Source organism: Falco punctatus (assembly GCF_963210335.1).
Source record: "Falco punctatus genome assembly, chromosome: 1".
NCBI lineage: Eukaryota > Metazoa > Chordata > Aves > Falconiformes > Falconidae > Falco > Falco punctatus.
The window spans coordinates 14,037,730-14,057,043 of NC_137580.1; the positions used below are offsets into that span (position 1 = coordinate 14,037,730).

The window sequence follows — 19,314 nt, forward strand, 5'->3', positions numbered from 1 at the left end:
GAATCAAGTGAGGGAACTGCCTATCAGAGCTTGCTATGCTCACTGTATTACTATCATTTATGAAAAGTTTTGTTCTAAAATAAATATGATAAAAAATATGAAAAGGTCAGAGGAATGGATTTGTGACATATAAACGAGGTTTGATATTTTTTTATTATTATTATTATCACCCCCTCCCTTCTGTTCTGCTTGCTAAAGAATATCAGATCAGGGTTGTACTTGTTTAGTTGGAAGTCTTTGAAGATCTGGTCACTGGCCTCTGTCTCAGCTCTTAACTGAAGAAATCGGGGATTTTATATTTTATGGTTAAGGAACTTTTTCTATCATCTGTCTTGGCATTTAATACTATGTTAACAAAACCAAACTAGATTTAACTGCTTAACTGCACAGTTATACTTGTGGTCTGCCCTGTTAATTTTATGTAGACTACTAGAATGTCCCTGTAGAATTAAGGACTTTAACTAGTGAACTTTCACAGGTTTCTCTAGCTTCTGTGATCTGAAGATAAGAAGACATTTGCTACACAGATTTCTAGGAAAAATATATGGACAATTTCTGATGTTAGAAGTAAATAGAAATTTGGGGAGGGGGAGAAGGGAGAAAAGCTTTGTGGTTAGTTTGGGTTGTGGTTTTCTGTTGGTTTGGTTTTTTTTTTGGGGGGGGGGGGCAGCAGGCTGTGGTTTTTTGTTTTGTTATTAACGAAAGTAAAGGTGAGAAACAAAGGCCAGCAGCTTTCCTTCTATTTGCATTAACTCCTAAAGCCCTTGAAGTACTGAGATGGGTAACTTTGTAGCAGAAAAGTTAGCTTGCTGTTTAATAGGGACAAATGGGATAGCTGGCACTGCAACAAGAATAAAAATGGTGTGAATATAGGGACTAGATGACTAGATAGGAATGAGCATCCTTAATGGTTCCAGTTGACCTACTTGGCTTTGTTACTCACATTTTTGCAACAAACCTGGAGGTCTTGAAACATGCATAGAAAGCTGTTGTGAGGAGGAAGAGTTCAATCCCTTTTCTTTACTTCATGGGGAATAGAACAAGAAATAGCAGGCTTAAATTGCAGATAATAAAATTTAGTTTAATACTGGGGTCATGGTGGGGGGTGGAAATTCCTATCAATAAAGATAGTAAAACACTGCAACAAGTTTCCTTAATAGGTTTTGAAGAATTAGTCATTGAAGATTGTCAATGACAGGTTGGAAAAATGCATGTTGGGAATAGAATGGTTGTCCTTGATGCTTTCTTGGATGCTTTCCTGCTCTGTGCTGTGAGTGTTTAGGGCTTGGTCTGAACGTTTTAAGAACTGAATTGTGTCAGATGCTGAGGGTCCCTTTGTCACTTGAGCATATTTTCATGCCCATCAAGACATACTGCTATAATACAAAACAGTCAAGAATATTTTCCCCTCTTCTTGTTCCATATGCCTGTGTAGTTAAAATGAAGGTGAGGTATAGCTAAAAAAATTAGTGATTTGCACAGCTGTCCTAGTGACAAACCTCACGTTCTGCTGGAGACTGTGTTCTACTAATAGCATTTAACCTTCATTGGGAACGGCTGGAGTATGAATGCCTCATATGAGACCATCTGGAAAAGAGCTTTTCATGATGATTATCAATATTCCTAACAGGAACCTACTCAGAGCCTTCACTTTCAGAGCAGGAAGACTGTAGAAGTGGTGACAGCTATAATGGCAGGGCACTAATGAGTTTAAAGAAATGTTACTTTTGTAATTGGAAATGATACAAACAGTGTCATTAAAACAGATTGTTGATGCCATTTTTATTCTTGTCATAGTCTTAGTTACAAGAATGGATTCACTCTGAGGAGATGACATCAGAATTTTTATGCTTTCCACAATTAGATGGACAGATCATGAGGCTTTAACTCATGAAATGCTATTTTTCCAGAACACTAGCTAAAGTAAGTGAGGATTTGAATGACTACTTGCTTTTCCTTCAGTTGAACAGTAGCACAGAAGAGGTGAAATGTCACTGACTCGTGATTCTGAAATGTGGCTTAAGAGCTGAGAGCTCTGACTTGAGCTCCATTTTTTCTTGTTTGTTTTGGGTTTGATTTGTTTTTTTGACTAAAGATACTGCTCTTTAACAAAAACCTTTAAAGCTCAGTGTTTGGTATATAATATTAGAAGTTTTTCAAAGACAGAATCAAGGTCCCTTTGCTTCAAGAAGCTTCTTGTTCCCCCAGTAATTCTGCTGTTTTAATCCTTTGAGTGTCTATTCACTCTGTCTTCTTTAGAATAAGTAGGTACACAATGCAGCGGAAATGGATGGTGGTGGGAAGAGACACTTCAACAAATGAGGCCTTCTTGAATACATTTAATGCAACACTATCAATTTTTGCTTATCATTTTAGGTAATTTTGAAGATCTGATGGGCTTGTAAGGCCTGCTGTCAGACCTCCACTATTGGTGGCTGACATCCTCATTGAAGAACTCAGCATCCGTTTATTGTGTTCTAGCATCAATCTTGTTGCACGAGAAGGAAATAGTACCAGTAATATATTCTCTCGGAGCAAGCGGCAAACAAGGGCAAGGGATGGTGTGCATGTATATGTAACACAACCTTGTATTTGGGTGTTCCTCTGTTCATTTGTTAGTGTTTCGTGCATTGTGGGTTTGAATAGTCAGCCTCCTGCCGAGCTGGGTTGAGAGTTGGAGCACTCCTGGAAGTTGGTAAAGCTGCTAGCAGAAGTGGGCGTGGAGGCTGAGCCTAGGCCAGATCAGGGACACACAGATACAAAACTAGATACAGCTTCTGACATCAGACTGCTGCTGTTTGTTTCCACCGCACTGTGAGAAAGGCCATCTAGTAAGACCGATAATTAGCTTTGATCAAATAAACAGGTAGGGTTTTTTAATGCTAAGAAGCTGAAACAGAGTAGTTGATCAAAAAAAAACCTCAGTTGTTCAGTCTGTCTCCTTCTCTGCTAAAATTGCAAAACATAAATACAGTTGAATCTGGTTTGAAAAGGATGAAGGATGCTGACAACCACAAGTCATCTGAGTACTGCAGGTTTCTTCATTCTCAACAATAAAATATAGTCCTTGGACACTGATTTATGCAACAAGGCAGCTTTTCATACCTTTCATATGACATTTTCAGTTTTTTCCCCACACTGATAATCTGAATAGGTGTCAACACAGGAACAGAACTCCTGGTTAAACTTTATGCTTAGTATTTTGTTTCTGGTTTAGGAGGGAAAAAAGATGGCATTCCTATGTAAGCCCTATGTTACACGGAGATCCCTGACTTACTGCAGCGACCGTAGAGAAGGCAACAGCAAAATTCTGCTGGAAAGTTAGAAACTCACTTTAAATGACTCCTAAATAGCGTTACAGCCACTTGCTGCTAGTCTTCCATGAGTAACTCTCCAAAACAAAACAGATGGAATTCATGCTGTCAGAGGTGTGACTTTATATTTTACATTCTGAAGCCTACTGAATGCACTCCGAATAAATGTTCCATGTGTTTAAGTTCCTCAGGTTGTTAAGTCTGCCACGGCCAAACAGGGTAGATTTACGATTGTGATGATGAAGTAATACTAAATTCCTGTGTTCAGAATGCCTCCAAGCTGCGTGACAAACGTACGTAGCACTAGCTTCCCCTTCTGGCCAGAAGTAGTAACTGATCCTGAAGGGAACTCGCATGAATTATGTCTCAATTTTATTTCTGTGTGCTAAAGATAAACACTAGTTATCAGAGAACAAATTAATGTGTAACTGCCACTGAGGGTGAGGACGGGAAGTGCTGGTGGAACATTTTTGCTTCTTGCAAGATAATATAATGATGTGTGGAGATGGGGTTGCTGTTGGAACATAGAATTCTTTTCTAAACCTGGGCCTAATTTGGAAATAAATTAGATAAAAATACTAACTTCTAGATAGATGGATTCCCAGTGTCCCTTCTAGAACCCTATTAGGTGATGCTAGAAACAAATCTTTTACTACTTTTCATATTCTGTATGCTAATTTCCCCCACACATCTGCATCGGTTATGATTGTAACTTCTTTTTTTTTGTCAGTTTGGAATTTTATTGCTTGCGTTTTTGTCTTATTTAAAGATTCTTCTTTCATTTTAATTCTATGGCATACTATTTTGTAGCATTAGCATAAGCTTTGTAAATATAGAGTGTATTAGCATAAAGGTTTATTTTGTGGTATAAAGCAACAATACACTATATGATCCAACATGCTTTTTAACAAGCCCTTTCTAAGTTAGTTTGCTGGTCATTTACAAAGTTGTATTACTACATTTCTGAATGGGTTGATCATATAACACTGAACCTTAGCAGAATCTTTCCTCTTTGTCATTTTCACTCCCATCTGCTATAGCTGCTGGAAAAATGGGACATTTAAATCACTAAACAATTCTGTGTTATGAGACCACCGAAGTCTTGCTTTTGTGGGCATGTTGGAGAGTAAGCATGCAAACACAATGTGCACGGCACATGCATGCCAGGGAAACAAACTTCCTGCATGATAAATGATAGCCTCATGTTTAAGATGTTTAGGTGGACTGCAGGGAACAGGCTTCCCTGTCCGTACCACAGGTTTGGTCCGAAATTAAAACATTCAGGTTTTCCTGTACCTCAGTCTTGAATCCTGATTATCAGATTTATCATGGGCTTGGTCTTCCTCTTCATCTTGGCCATGTGTCATCCTGGAACTGAAAATGTGTCTTGGTATGTTTTGCAGAAATGTTATGTTCCTAATGGACAGTTCTACCCACTGTCTCGCTTCTGCCAGTTGTGGTTTTCACCTGCTTCTGAAGCACTCAGCATAGGGATGCTGAGACAAAGACCTCTGAGCACTGATGCTCTTGGAGATGCAGGGAAAAAGACTTGAATGCATGAAAGATTACATCTTTACTCTTAATGTTCAATTTGTCTACAGTGGTAAACTGAGGTATGCATTCATCATTCATTCCTTGCTTCAATGTATGCCTCACTTTGTGAACTAAGGTATTAATTTTGTGGTGTATAAGACTGTGCTGATATCATACCAACTTAATAGATCTCTAGCACACTGAGCTGGGGGGAAGAAGGATTATATTTAGTCACCTGTAAGTGTCAGTACTCTGCTCCTGTCTTGTGTCAACTCCTACAATTGCAGCCAATCGAGCCTTTCCTTAAGCAAAAAGTAGCTGGGAATGAGGGTGCCTTGTCATAGTCAACTGTTGGATTGTATTATACTTCTGTGTTTACTAATATACTTGCTATGGTTTCATTGCTATATTGAAAATAACCAGGAGGAGGCAATTAATGATTTCTGTTTCAGCTGTGCAATAATGAACTATGTGAGAAGTGTTTTGATATCATGAGTCATTGGTGGCCATGGAGAAAAACATACTCTTTAAAGCAAACTTTTAAATACTTTCTTAATTGAAAGAAAAAATTAGTATTTTACTGGCAAGTGGCTTGCCCTTCCAGGTTTATAATTTTAACGAGTCAGTCTTGGAGAATATTATTTAACTTGCTTTTACACCAATAGTCTATATGAATAATGTTTGGGGGGGTTGCCCATATAATAATTTTATTTTTATTTTCTAAGAAATGTGAACATTTGCAGAAAAGATAATTGCTTTTATAAGAAAATATTTTTTTCTGTCCCCTTTATATGTCCTTTTATATCAGGCAATTCATCATGGACAATTAAACTTGTGCATAAGCAGTACAAAACTTTCCTATAATGGTTGATGTAATTTCTCACTAATGTGCAGTCATAGCTCAGTTCAACAACAAAATGTTGGAAGTCACTGCAGTAAGGTTTTGTGAAGAGCCTGCGGCTCCCTTGTATATAAAAATGTTACACAAATATAAACCATAGTTAAGTTGAATTTTCCCCCTTCTATCTTCAGATTGAGCTTTGGCTGAGACTTACAAGAGACTAAAAGCAAATTTCTTTTTCCGTGTTCTTAGGCAGCTCTAACAGCTCTGACAACCTTACAGCTCCTCACCAGCATGCCATCCCCTCGTTGTAGGTTGCTGAACCTGGAAAGCTGTGGTGATGAGGCTTTTGTCTCCAGACCTAGCCAGGGAGCTGGCTTGCTGCTCTATCCTGGTCTTTGTTAGTAAAACCTTCAAATGCCCGTATGCAGCAAACACCTGTTTGTGTAGCTGTTAATGAGCCTTTGGGAGATTTGCTTCCTCTGAGCTGTTTCCTTGTCGAAGTCACAGACGCAAAACCTGAGGCCTGGGTTCATGTTGCATTTAAACGGGCAAACTTTCAGCTGTGAATATGCATAGTATTGTTTTTATTTCAGGTGTCTGGTTATCTTTTAAGATGAGGCAGAAATAATATTTTGTCTAAAGTGCTGAGACTGTTCTTCCTAAAAGGCTAGTTAGTGCTTTTTACTGAAAATAAGGCTGTAAACAGCAGTTACTTTGCTTAGTGTTGCGCTGCAAAGAGGAGATTAGTTCAATCTTCTCTGCTTGTGTGAAAACTGAAATGAGTTGAGAAGTGTCCTGTGAAATAAAGGAGAAACGGTCATTCAGCCGCCACTATAGTTTCAGTTTGTACTATGGCAGGGGCTCAAGTTGTTCTGTAACTTGGCTAAACCTGGTAAGCAGGTAGGATTTAATCCTCACCACAGATTGACACTTGTTGCTGCTCTGGTCAGCTGTTGTAGGTTGCAATGGAGGAGACTTCTCATTTCTCCTGTGTGTTGGCAGGTGATGGGTCTAGTTCATAGCTGCAAAAGGGGGAGCACTGCAGTGATGGCTCCTGGGGGCTGGAGGACAGGCAAGTAGTGATTGCAGGATCGACCCTGCTAGAGTTTGAATGCTGAATTTCAATCTGTGTTACATCAGCCTAAATTTCTAATGTAGTTTAAGGAATGTCTTGGGGTTTTTTCTTGGGCTGCTTGTGATAGCAATAAAACTGCTAGTCTAGTTGTGGTCATACTAGCCGAGAACATGCATTTGCAAGTGAGCAGGGTGGACTGTTCCACGCAGAATGAAGAAATGTTGGGGGAAGAGAGAGAGTGAAGACAACTAGGTCTTATGCTGCAAGTACAGTGTGAGTGGTCAGTGTTAAGAATTGCCACTGAATTTGTGTTCCTGAATGAGAAGTTCATTTTACAATAAGGCATAGTGCAGAAGGGCATTTGGGAGCATGGCAAAGCCTTTTTAACTGCCTTCCCATCTTCACAGGGGGAGAAAGAACTGATGAAATAAAATGTCATCTCTAAGAAATCCTAATTTTTCCTTGTAAGTGATGTGAATTTCATAATTCTGTAACCGTGACTAATATTGACTGTAGACATGTCAGACCTCCTACTGTGCAGAGGGAGGGACCAATATAGAGTTTCTAGCAGAAGTACACCTTTGTATGTTCAGGGAAAAGCTGGTGAATTTAAAGATGCTGCTGCTTATTTAATTTCATCAATTATTTGTCCTGTTGTGATTTCATTTAGATCATAGAGATTGTTAGTTTTGTATTTGCCTTTGCAGGGCATTGCTTTATAGCTATGTCTTATGAACATATTAAGTACCATTGTAATAATAATGTGCAGAAAGATTACTTTGGGACTTCTTAAAGAGGAAGTGGACAGAACAGGGAAATCATAGTGCTGCCAGAGGAAGAAAGAACAAACAAATCCAACTAAAATTGCACAGGGAAGCCAGTTAGCATGTAAATTTGAATGGTGGAATTTGGCAAAGATGCTAATGCTCATACTGTTTCTGCTGTGAGAAGTTACAGAAGGCTTTTTCTATTATTTTTATAACAATTAGGATTGAGTTGTACATTTTGTCTGAAGATTTGTGCCTCCCTGCACCCTTACTCCATGGCACAACACTTAATAACGCTTTACAGGATGTTTTAGTGTCAGCTTAGAAGGAAGACTGCCATTTCATGACTAACAAGCAGTACCGTTTTCTTTAACACCTGGGGTAGATTTTCAGCAAGGAGGTTAAACCAGATCATTTTCCTTAAATCTTGGACAAGTTTGCAGACTGTGATGGAATAACTATGGGATGCACATTTTTATTCTTCTGACACCCCTGGGGAGAAGAAGCAGAGAGAACACAAAAAGGAAGATGACTTACATTTGGAATAAAACCCCTAAACAGCAAACACACACACACACACCCCCCCAAAGAAAACACAACACTAACAAACCACCACCACCCCTCCCCCCCCAAAAAATATTTAAAAAATAACAAAGAAAAAGAGAGAAACAAAGAGGCTGATATGGAAAGCTACTGAAGTACCCTCCTGAATACCTGAGCTAGGATGTTAACCGAATTAATAATGACCAGGTAAATGAACACATGAGCCAAGAGAACTCCGTATGTTGGAGATGAGAAAGACAAAACCAGCAAGTCTGACCAAACTTCGTTGGACTGTGTTTAATAAAGACCTAAAAAATACAAGTTTGGTCACATATGTTAAAAGACCATAGGGGAAACCTAAAAGCACTGTATAACATGACAGAATATAGGTTAAGGAGACTCTAGATATGGTCCAATTTCTGTGGAAATATTTTGCCTGTTCTGGATGAGGTTAGAGTAAAAATCAGAGATGATAGAAGAGTGCACAGTTCTAGGAGACCGGTGCAATCTGTGTGCCAGAATATTGAAAGAAGTATATGTAATTGACGATGCAATAGGAAGTCATCCTGTTATAGCTGACATTTGGGGACTATAGTCTGTGGCTGGAGAAAAGCAAACTTGTTGAATAATGGAGTTGAGGAGATAGGGGGGGAAAAAAAGAGGTGACCTGAACAATTTGGATTTCCACACCTCACCGGTGTGCAAGGTCTTGAAAAGAGTTCTTGTAGGAAGACTGCTCTAAAACATGCTTGTTCATCGTCATACCAGATTTGCAGTGCAACTGATGAACTGTATAAAATAGCAGAAGTTTTGTTCTTAACTGCTGAATGTACAATTTAATCTCATTCCTTTTATTCTCATCTGCAAGATTATCATAGACGCAGCACTGAACAATTCACTCTCCTCCTCAGCGTTGACAAAACGTGCAATTTTGTGTACTTGTTCATTTAGTTCTTGCAACAAGGTCAACGACAAAAGTATTCAAGATGAAAGCACGCGAAGTGGAATACAATGCAGGATCAATGATCTGTGATGAAACCACAGCAGAACGGCTTTTTTGTTGTTGCCGCTGTTATTAAAATAATTATGAGGATGTGCTACCTAGGTTTAAGCACAGCACTTGAAACAGAGAGCCTTAGAAACCCTGTTTAAGGAAGAGATGATAATGGTGTGTGCTGACTGATGAATAAAGATCTGGTTAAACAGAAACACTATACAAGGCTATTTTGAAATGGGAATTCTTTCTTTCTGCTGTGGTTTCATCGCATGCTGATAGGGACGCAAAATTGTGTTTTTTCAACTCTGAAGAGTGGTTGGTTCCGTTCTCTGTCTATGATAATCTTGCAGACCGGAATAATAGGAATGAGATAAAATTGTGCATTCAGCAGTTAAGAACAAAACTTTTGTTATTTTATACAGTCCATCAGTTGCACTGCCAATCTGATAGGGCTGTGAACAAGGCTAAGGTGTTCTAGAAAGTGCTAGTATTGCTGTAAGGTACTAGTAACGGCTCAGACAGCAGATTGTGTGCGTTTCTGTTTATTGGAAATAAATGCATGTACTTTAATAAGAAGAGGTGCAGAAAAGGGAGGGTAAGATGACTAGAGAAATAAAAAAAAATTAAAAAAAAATACAAAAAATTAACAGAACAAACCAGCATTCAACGAGAGGAAGTTTTAAAAATCAGGTTTAATTTGGCAGAAGACTGAAAAGAAAATTATTAAATAAACATGTTTTGGGTGGGTTTAAGGATTTCTTCTCCCTTCTTGGTATCTGAAATGAAAGCATGGAATAGTAAATTGTTGTGTTGGAGAGAAAGGATGATCTGCACCATCCTTCCTTACAGGGGCAGGGCAGGGAAACGGTTATTACATTGTGAAATGATGAGAAGTGGGTCCAGAGCGAGGGCTTAAGAGGCTTGGGCACCACTGCTGCACCGCGTCCCTGTGCTGTATTGCGTTAGTCTTTAACGTTCCTTCAGGGGGGTTATTTTTCGCACTGACCGGGTCCATTAGCTGGTTTGTGAGACCACCAGGATGCTGGATTAGGGTTTGGGATCGCTTTTGGAGGCTAGGGCGAGGTTTCACCCCATGTGCTGCGGAAGGCCCGGCTCCAAGCGCGCTCCGGGGTGGCGGCCCTGGCTCGGGGTGCCCGTGGTGTCAGCCAGCGGCCCGGTAGGCCGCCGAGCCGTTCGGTGCCACGGGTGGCCGCCGTGCCGCCCAGAGGCGAGGCGCTGCCGGCGAGGAGGGCGCTGCCGGCGAGGAGGGCGCAGCGGGAAGGCGCTGGGGGCTCGCAGGCAGCCGTGGCCCAGGCCGAGGAGGGGCGGGACGCCTGGCGAAGAGCAGCAGGACGCGGCGGCTCCGACCCAGCCGGTCGGGCTCCGCCAGCCCCGCGGGCCGGTAGGCAGCAGGGCCGGTAGGTAGCAGGGCCCGGCGGCGCATGCGCGGCGGGGCCGCGGCCGGGCGGTTCCGGCTGGGCGGGAAGGCGTCACTTCCCCGCGGCGGCGGCCGGTGGGTGCCGGTGGGGCCCGGGGCCCGTGGGGTGAGGTGGGGGTGTCCCGGGAGCGCGGTGGGGCGGCCGGCGTGAGCCGCTCCCCCGAGGCCTCGGGAGCGGCCTGCCCGGCCTCCGTGGGCCGGCGTCCCGGGGTGCTGGCGGCGCTGAGGTGGGTCGGAGCAGGCCTGGGGAAGGTGGAGGCTGCGCCTGGGCCTCCTGCTCGGTGGCGGTCCGCTGGGAGCCTTCAGCTCCTTGGGCACGTTTCTGAATGTTCTGGTGTCTTCGTCGGGGGGTGAGGGTTTTTTTTGGGGGGTGGGGGGTGCGTGTGTGTTTTCCTTCTGGAAATAAGGTATAAAAAGCTCATCCTGAATAATTGTTTTGATAAAACCCTGCAGCCCTGAAAGTAGAATATACAGCAGTTTCAGTAAGCATAAAGGTTGGTTTGTTCTTGGGTTTTTGGGGTACTATGTGTACTCTTAGAGGCTGTCTTATTTTGAAGCACTTTTTTATTTACCTGCTTACTTGCAATGTTTTCGTTTATTAAGTATGATAATAGAGAGATGCTATGCTATTGAAGATTCTGTAGCTTCTTTCAGTTCTGTTTTTTTTTTTTTTTTTTTTTAATGGGAAGAGGGAGCTATTGTGTTTAAAATGGTAGGTATGGATAAAATAAAGTTGATGATTGCCTGTGTACCTAGGTTTCATTTGAGTCCTTACAGATGCTTTGAAGGAAGTAAAAATATTTTTTTTTTCCTCTTTAGGGGGTGTGCAAACAGAAGTGAACTGATATCTCTGGTACTTATAATTCCAAACAAGATGAAGATCCCCAGTTTGCTGCTGAGATTCCCTCATTGTTATTTCTCTAGAAGAACTTACTTCGTGAACTGTCACTTCACTTCCAGAGCAGATTTACTGTGTATTGAATCTCTTGGGCCAGTGCACCATTGTCCTACAAAATGGATACGTTCATGGATATGTTCCTCCAGCGGTTTGAGGAGAGAACTGTGTCAGCAAGTGGCCCCTGACCAGCAAATCGAGGGACTTCCTGATAGAGAACAAAGACTTGTAGACAGACTTTACAATGGACTAATCCGGGGTCACAGAGCCTGTTTAGCAGAAGCTATTACACTTGTAGAATCGACTCAGAGTAGGAAGAAGAAAGTAGCCCAGGTGCTTCTTCAGAAGGTATTATCCTACCACAGGGAACAAGAAAAGTTAAATCAAGGAAAGCCACTTGCCTTTAGAGTGGGTTAGTCCTTTTATGTCTGTCCAGTAGTTGTTTTGACAGAATTACAGTCCTTACTTTTTGTTACCATTACTGTTAAGTGTTGTGGTCTGTAATCTTGGATCTCTTGGGTCACTTGGATTGCCGATCTAGATCACTTCTTTTGCCCAATATCAGTATGGCTGGAGCTGGCAAATGCTTTTGAAAAAGCTGTAGAAATTATTATTGCTTCTATTGGGGCTGTTGTTTGGTGGTTTTTGAGTAACTGTTACAAGCTGAAATGTTAGGTAGTTTGCAGATTGGTACTGCTATTATATGCCCTTGGATAGGGAAGAATGTAGTTAAGCAGACCCGATCTTTTCCCAAAGAAGGTGTTTTCTTGAACACTTTCTGAATCTGTTCTTCAATTTACAAAAGCAAAAACACTTACCCTCCTGTTTTATGGCCTTTAAAGCAGCCTAATGTTCCGCTGAGGAGACTTGAACCTGGTTATCTTGGGAACTATAATACATTTTTTGTTTACAAAGAGATGGACAACTGAAGTATTTCATGCCCAGTTACTATCTCTTATGTGTGTGCAGAGGTAGTAAGAACAAGCAGTTGGGCACAGGAGTGAGGATTGTTTGGTGCTAATCTTAGTTGGTGTGCTTTGACATGCAAGTAAATTGCCTTATTTTTTGAAATACTAGCCCTTCAAGGTAAGGGCTTTTGCTTTTATAGAGTGTTTCTTTTATAAATAGTAAATCTGAAAAATCCAGGTTTAGGATATTTGAAGTTCTGAAGGATAAGTCAGTATGGAAATAGAGACAGGTAAAGCCAATGTTATGTTGGTACAGGTAGGATGAGGGGTGGTGAAGTAAGTGCTGCTGCGTTGGGTGAACCAAGGTAGTGTGTTTCAAGTGATTTAGAATTACAAATAGATCCAGCTTAGCTGGATCTAGCGGTTGTGGCATAGCTTTCATTTTTCTTTGTTGTGATACTGTGTTAAAGCATGAATTGTTATCAACTTAGATGTTCCTGTGTTATATTATTTATTTGATTTATGAAATGTTTTATTCTTTCTAATATGATTTAGGGTTGTCTGGTCCTCCTGGTGCTGGGAAATCAACTTTCATAGAATGCTTTGGGAAAATGCTTACAGAAAGAAAATACAAAGTGTCTGTGCTGGCCGTAGACCCTTCCTCTAGTACAAGTGGTGGTGAGTGTGAATTAAAGTTTAAGTCAGGTTTCTGACACCTTGTCAATGATAGGAGTATTTCTTTGGGCCAAATGAAGGAAAAATTGGGGCATGTAAAAGTTAACTATTAAAAATAATTGTTGTATTATGTTTTGATTTTTTCCCCCATGTAATACAAAATTGGGAAATAGATATATGTCCTAATTTTGTCATGTTTTCTTTTCCCCAGTATTCAAATATTGCCTTACAACTTCTTTGTCTGAAACTTTAGATGGATGCTGTTTTCTCTCTCTAGTTGTATTTATGTATTTATTTATTTCCCTATAAATGAAGAAGTATCAGGGCATTCATTTCTGCTTAAATTTCACAATGGTAATGCTGATCACTGGGCAGGAGACATATGTTAATTTAAAACTGCTTAGAAGGATGCTGCAATCTGAGCATGTAGATTTGGTTGGAGTTTAGAACGTTCATTAGTTCTCAGTAGGAATTTTTGGAGTTCTGTCAACTATACTGGTTTCAGGGTCTCCTAATGCAGTACCATTGACCATTTGTCTCACAGCATGTTTTTGGTTTAGGGTTTTTTTCCCTAAATTTGAAATTCTTCAAAGTTGTGTGGCTGTAATCTGTCACACTCAAATCAAAAATTGTAGGGAAGTTATAGACTGGCCATGCTTGCTTAATGGCATCTCTGATATAAATAATAGAACCTTGATTTTGATCTTTTTTTAATGGGCAGCTGCCAGGGAACAGCATTCCTTTTTCCAGCTTCTATACTGTTAGAGAATATGTTGCAAAGTGTAATTATTTATAAAGAAAAAAAAAAACTTCAGCATTGCAATGACCTGGAGCTAAGAGATACATTCTTAAATGCATACATTCAGGGCACATCAATAGAATAGCGAAGTATGATAACAAGACTGCACAGTTGGAAGAACTGAGCATCTGATCTTTTGTAATGTGCGTCATGCATGTAGATCTCACTGAATCCGATTTAAAGTTGGTATGAATGGAAAGAAAGAAGGCAGGGATGCATGACAGCTTTCTTAAAAACAAACACCCACTGTCAGGACATAATCAGATTCAAAGGCAGAGATTTGTTGCTTTGGACAGAAACAGCAAAGATTTGATTGTGTGGCCTGCTGTGTATAGGCCTCAAAAAGCCATCAGGAACTGTAGAATTCATTCTGACGTAGAACAAATTCTTCATGTTTTATAGCAGTAAAGTCTGCTGCATATCTGGCCTTTCCAAATTTTGATGGGCAGAAGAACCAGGCAGTAACTTCCTAGTCCTCAGCAAACTCTTGAGCAGATACTATTGGGATATTCTTATTAGAATGACTGTGTCTGAGATCTGTCTTTTCTCACTAATTTATTGGGGTGGGGGAGAGAGGGAAGTTTGGCTGTTTTGCACTTTTGAAATAATGTAACATTAAACATTGAAGGTTCTCTATTGGGTGATAAAACACGGATGACTGAGTTGTCAAGAGACATGAATGCGTACATCAGACCATCTCCAACCAGAGGGACGCTGGGAGGCGTAACAAGGACGACGAATGAAGCTATTCTGCTATGTGAAGGAGGAGGCTACAATGTTGTGCTTGTGGAAACAGTAGGTATGTGCTTAGGGTTTTATTTATCTTCTTAAGATGTCTAAACAAGGTGTGTTACTAACTGCATACTTTCATCCTTGATTTTTCTCATGCTTTCATGAGCACTGGTTGAAAATGTATGCCCATTCTGTCAATTTTCTATTCCTGTATGTTTTGTGAAAACGATGTTTTAAAAAACTGTTGTTTCCTGTTGTCTCTGTTTTGTTAGTGGGATTTGTTCGTGGTGCAGTACTGGGGTCTGTCGTGATTACTGTCATTAATGTGACTGAAAATTTGCAATAAATGGTGAACTCTGGATTTCATTTTTTAGGTGTGGGACAGTCGGAATTTGCTGTAGCTGATATGGTTGATATGTTTATATTACTGCTGCCACCTGCGGGTGGAGATGAATTACAGGTATTTGTTGGATTCTCTTACTAAGTATTACCTAGGACTTGAGAGAGGAACTTAAATCAGGGTGTAGTACCTGTGCAGAAAGTCTGTCTCAATAGTGTTTTGTAAATTACGCTGCTACTATTGAAGTCTTTTCAGTGTCTTACCAGTTTATTGCACAGTTAGGAACTGATATTCCCCCTTGATTTTGGAAGTATTGGAATGTAAAATTTTGATAATCTCTGACTGACTTTGGCCTGTCTAGTTATATGTGATTTTGGGGAGTGGCTTTGTATTATAGGAAAACAGAAATCAATATAAATAGGTTTGGAGACTTGGTCATGTTTTGGTTAAACTTAAGTCTACACATGAAAGAGGTTATCATGTAAACTTATGTCCATATTTAGTGTTCTTGTGTTAAAGTAATAGCTAGTAGTGGCAGAGGCTGTTGGTACTACTCTTGCATGACTAGCACGTACACAAACACAAAGTCAGTAAGAGCCACGAGAAACTAGCAAAGCATTTTGACCTGCTTTTTGCGATAATTCAGCACGTCTCATTCCTTCTGGGTATTCATGATTTCTCTCCCATGTTCCATTTAGGGTATCAAACGAGGTATAATTGAGATGGCAGATCTAGTTGCTATAAATAAAGCTGATGGTGATTTGGTTGTGCCTGCACGAAGAATACAGGCTGAATATGTTAGTGCTCTGAAGCTGCTTCGCAGACGTTCAAAGGTTTGGAGACCAAAGGTTGGTGTATTTCACTATGGTTTGTGGGGGGGTTGGCTGCAGATTTGTGTTGTTGGTGTGTTGGTGGTTTTGTTTTTTTTTTCCTCCCCCAGAAAAAGTGCTGAATTAGTTAGGATTGTTAACATCTCATCTAGCTATACTAGTCTCCCCTGAGCTCTTTCATAAACATTTCAGTTCTGTTGTTTAGTTTTACATTGTGCTAGAGAGTTGAGTGCCTCTGTTTCTGTTTCACCTCTGATCTCAAGGTGTGCTACAGGAAACACTGCAAAGCCAGTCCTGCTCCCTGTGATTCTTTGTCCTGAGCTACAATCTCAGCACTAGCAGACCTATTACTAACATCAGTAGTGGTACAAACTTGTCTTGGTTTTTGTAAACTATGCATATCTTGAAATGTCCCACAAGCTATTTCTCTCTTTTATAACTCCGAAGCCTATGATTATCTTTGTTCTTTCACTTGTTCATGTGTTTCCTTTATTGCTTTATTTTTTTAAAAAATTTCTCACATAATAAAATTTCTTGGGCAAAACCCTCACCTACTTGTGTATGCAATGTCCAGATTATTGGAATTCTTATCCTGTGGGCCTTTAGTTTTAATGCAGTATTCCATGTATTAAAAAGTTATTAAGTTATTAAGGAAAATATTCAGTACTAACTTTAATATAGGTATATAAAACAAGCACACACACTCTCACTCCCTTTATTTATATACGTGTATATATAAAGGAGGCTTTTTCTACGCTAGTATTAAAATTGACACATTGAATTAAGTTTAATTCTGCTGGGCTGCTTGAGGCTTAGCCATAATTTTGTAGTTCTTGTTTCTAGATCTGATGAGAAGTCACATCTGATAAACATGACCCAAAAGAACTGAGGCCAGTTAATTAAACAGGTTATCAGAAATCTGTCTCTTTCAGTGGTGGCAGTGTCTGATAACTGAAGAAAGAAAATATTGATGTGTAGGTGCTGTATCCTATCCATTAGGCTGGGAAAAGAGACCTATTTTTTTTAAAAAACAGCTGTTCCATTTAAAAGATCATGTTGGATGTCTGAAATACTTTTGGCAAAATGAATTCCTAGTCTGGAAAGCAAATGTAAAAAATAGTCGCTATACTTCCTTTCTGGAATATTTTAAGTGCAAAAGAGTAGCCACCAGAGTATATCTTCTAGAATATGTAATTAACTGCACATTTCAGTAAAACAGCAACACTGTACCTTTTAGCTAAAGGAATCGTTAAAAGTTATTCTCACTCATTATACCAGCAGTTGGACAAGGCCTATTTATCCCAAATACTACGGGTCTCAGGGTCCGTTTATAATTGGTAGCGTTCCAGTTTTTGCTTAGAACTTCATGAAGTGAGTGTATTGAAGCTTGTCTTACGTATTTCTTAATTTTCACGCGATCTACCTGATGCAAAAATTGAACCCTCAAGCCCAGTAGTTACTTGGCTTTAAAAATTCTTCTGAATCCAACAGGTAATGCGCATCTCTGCCAAAACCGGAGAAGGTATCTCGGACATGTGGGATAAAATGACAGAATTTCATGACCTCATGCTCACAAGTGGTGAGTTGATTGCCAAACGACGGAGACAGCAGAAAGTGTGGATGTGGAATCTCATCCAAGAAAATATGTTGGAACATTTCCGGAGTCACTTGGCAGTCAAGGATAAGATTCCACTTCTAGAAGAAAAAGTTCTTAGTGGTGTGTTGTCTCCTGGGCTGGCAGCTGACTTGCTACTGAAAGCTTTCAAAGATGGTCTCTAAGCATTACATTCTACTCTGTTCTTGTTAAGTCATTTATGTAAACATGAACATTAAATGCAGTTTTTCCATGTGTGGATTCAAATGTTTTACTACAGCAGACAGTAACAGAATATCTATCTAGTACTTGGAAAAAAAATCCTGTAGGATTCTGTATATGTGAAGATCATGACAGCAGATTTTACTCGGAGATTGCTACGGACTGGGAAAAAGCACATTTCTACATCTTCTATTTGAAAATGCCATAGACCTCTGTGTATGCCTGTGTCAAAATGTAACTGGTTTTGGATGGGTGGGAGAGAAAGGTTTGGGGTGGTGCAGAGTTTTATTCCAATTGTGGGATCTTCTGCAGAGCTTTTGGCACTGCAGCTTTCCATTCTAATACAGTATCAGTTGTTGATAGTATGGATTGCTTTTTCTTTCCTCACCTTGAGTGACAAGAATATTGGACTCCCTGGCAGCACCTGGTAACATTCTTAGTTTTAAATAAACTGTATGCATATAAATAGAATATAGTGGTGTTTGGAAGCTATAGTCAGTTATTATACACTATACATTAGGAGAAAGGAAGTTAAACCATCTCGGTTTCTAAATGGATGTTTTTATATTAAAGCAAGATTTAGTTAGACTCTTAAATGTGGACATCAGAACAAATGTCCCCCATGATGTTTTAAATGATGTCTTTATAATAGAATAATTGAACTGTAGTAATAATGGTTTGAGGTTTTCTGATCTGACTTCATTTTTGGGGGTTCAAACAAAATGCCCAGTTGTGTCTGGGGTTCCCTGTCCTGCAGAAGACATGACTGCTTACAACCAAAAGTACTTTTTGGCTTTTGTTTTAATTTTCCTTGAGAACAAATCTGGAGGAAGCATTTTCCTAAGCCATGAGCTAGAAAGCAGAGCTCACCTTGTACTTACTAAATATCTAGAGGGTCTAGAGAAGAAGTCTTGTGAGGAGCAGCTGAGGGAACTGGGGGTGTTTAGCCTGGAGAAAAGGAGGCTCAGGGGGAACCTTATTGCTCTCTGCAGCTGCCTGATTGGAGGCTGTAGGCGGGTGGGATCTGTCTCTTCTAGGTGACGAGTGACAGGACAAGAGCAAAGGGCCTCAAGTTGCACCAGGGGAGGTTTAGATTGGGTATTAGGAAAAATTTCTTCACTGAAAGGGTGGTCAAGCATTGGAACAGGCTGCCCAGGGAGGCGGTGGGATCACCATCCCTGGGAGGTGTTTAAAAAATGTGTAGATGTGCTGCTTATGGACATGGTTTAGTGGTGGACTTGGCACTCCTGGGTTAATGGTTGGACCTGATGATCTTGAAGGTCTTTTCCAGCCTAAGCAATTCTGTGATTCTGTAATTCTGTGAAATATGAAGGCTAAAGTGAAAAAATGCTTATTTTTGAAGACCTGCTAGAAAACCAGTAAAGTAGGAGATTTTATAAGTCTACTGTTGCTTCCACAATTTGGCTTTTAAAAAAATAATACTTGGAAGTGATGATTTTTATAGTTTTGATTTTTCTGGCCACATACATAAAAGGTATGTTGTGTCTAATTTTAGCTTTGTTTCACCTGTTTGACTTCCAAAGAAGTATGTGTTTCACACAGCATTTTTGTTCTGGCAACCTGAGTGGATTTTTGAGAGAATTCCAGGGTAGCAATGAACTGGTGTACTTGGATCCTCTTCATTTTTCCTTCATTTTTTTTCTTCTCTGGAATAATTTTTTTTTGTTTCTTCTCCTCATCCCAGTTGTTATATTGTGTTCCCAGCTAAGTTTACTTTTTCCAGCTAGACTTCTGTGCATCAGAATTTTCATTCCTGTGCAGGTATAATTTGGGAACTATTAGAAAAG

At 40.0% G+C, this 19,314-nt stretch overlaps 1 protein-coding gene and 1 long non-coding RNA gene across 4 annotated transcripts; one reads left to right on the plus strand and one right to left on the minus strand.

Moving 5' to 3' along the window:
- Positions 1–659: 659 nt before the first annotated feature.
- LOC308066538 lies at positions 660–10,489 on the minus strand. 2 transcript variants are annotated; one of them, XR_013929184.1, is made up of 2 exons: positions 9,949–10,489; positions 660–8,025 (listed from the first exon to the last, which is right to left on the minus strand). It is a non-coding gene; the product is annotated as an uncharacterized lncRNA (long non-coding RNA). The 2 variants fall into 2 exon arrangements; XR_013929185.1 differs by having other exon boundaries at positions 660–9,849.
- Positions 10,490–10,504: 15 nt separating this feature from the next.
- On the plus strand, positions 10,505–17,537 carry MMAA (metabolism of cobalamin associated A). Of its 2 annotated transcripts, none has more exons than XM_080394032.1 (7): positions 10,505–10,586; positions 11,331–11,818; positions 12,870–12,992; positions 14,417–14,587; positions 14,895–14,980; positions 15,559–15,708; positions 17,182–17,537. In XM_080394032.1, exons 1-7 carry the CDS (start codon positions 10,516–10,518, stop codon positions 17,467–17,469), a joined length of 1,377 nt encoding a protein of 458 aa, XP_080250158.1. In that variant the 5' UTR covers positions 10,505–10,515; the 3' UTR covers positions 17,470–17,537. The 2 variants fall into 2 exon arrangements, with proteins under 2 accessions (XP_080250158.1, XP_080250159.1); XM_080394033.1 differs by lacking the exon at positions 10,505–10,586 and adding an exon at positions 10,596–10,738.
- Positions 17,538–19,314: the final 1,777 nt, after the last annotated feature.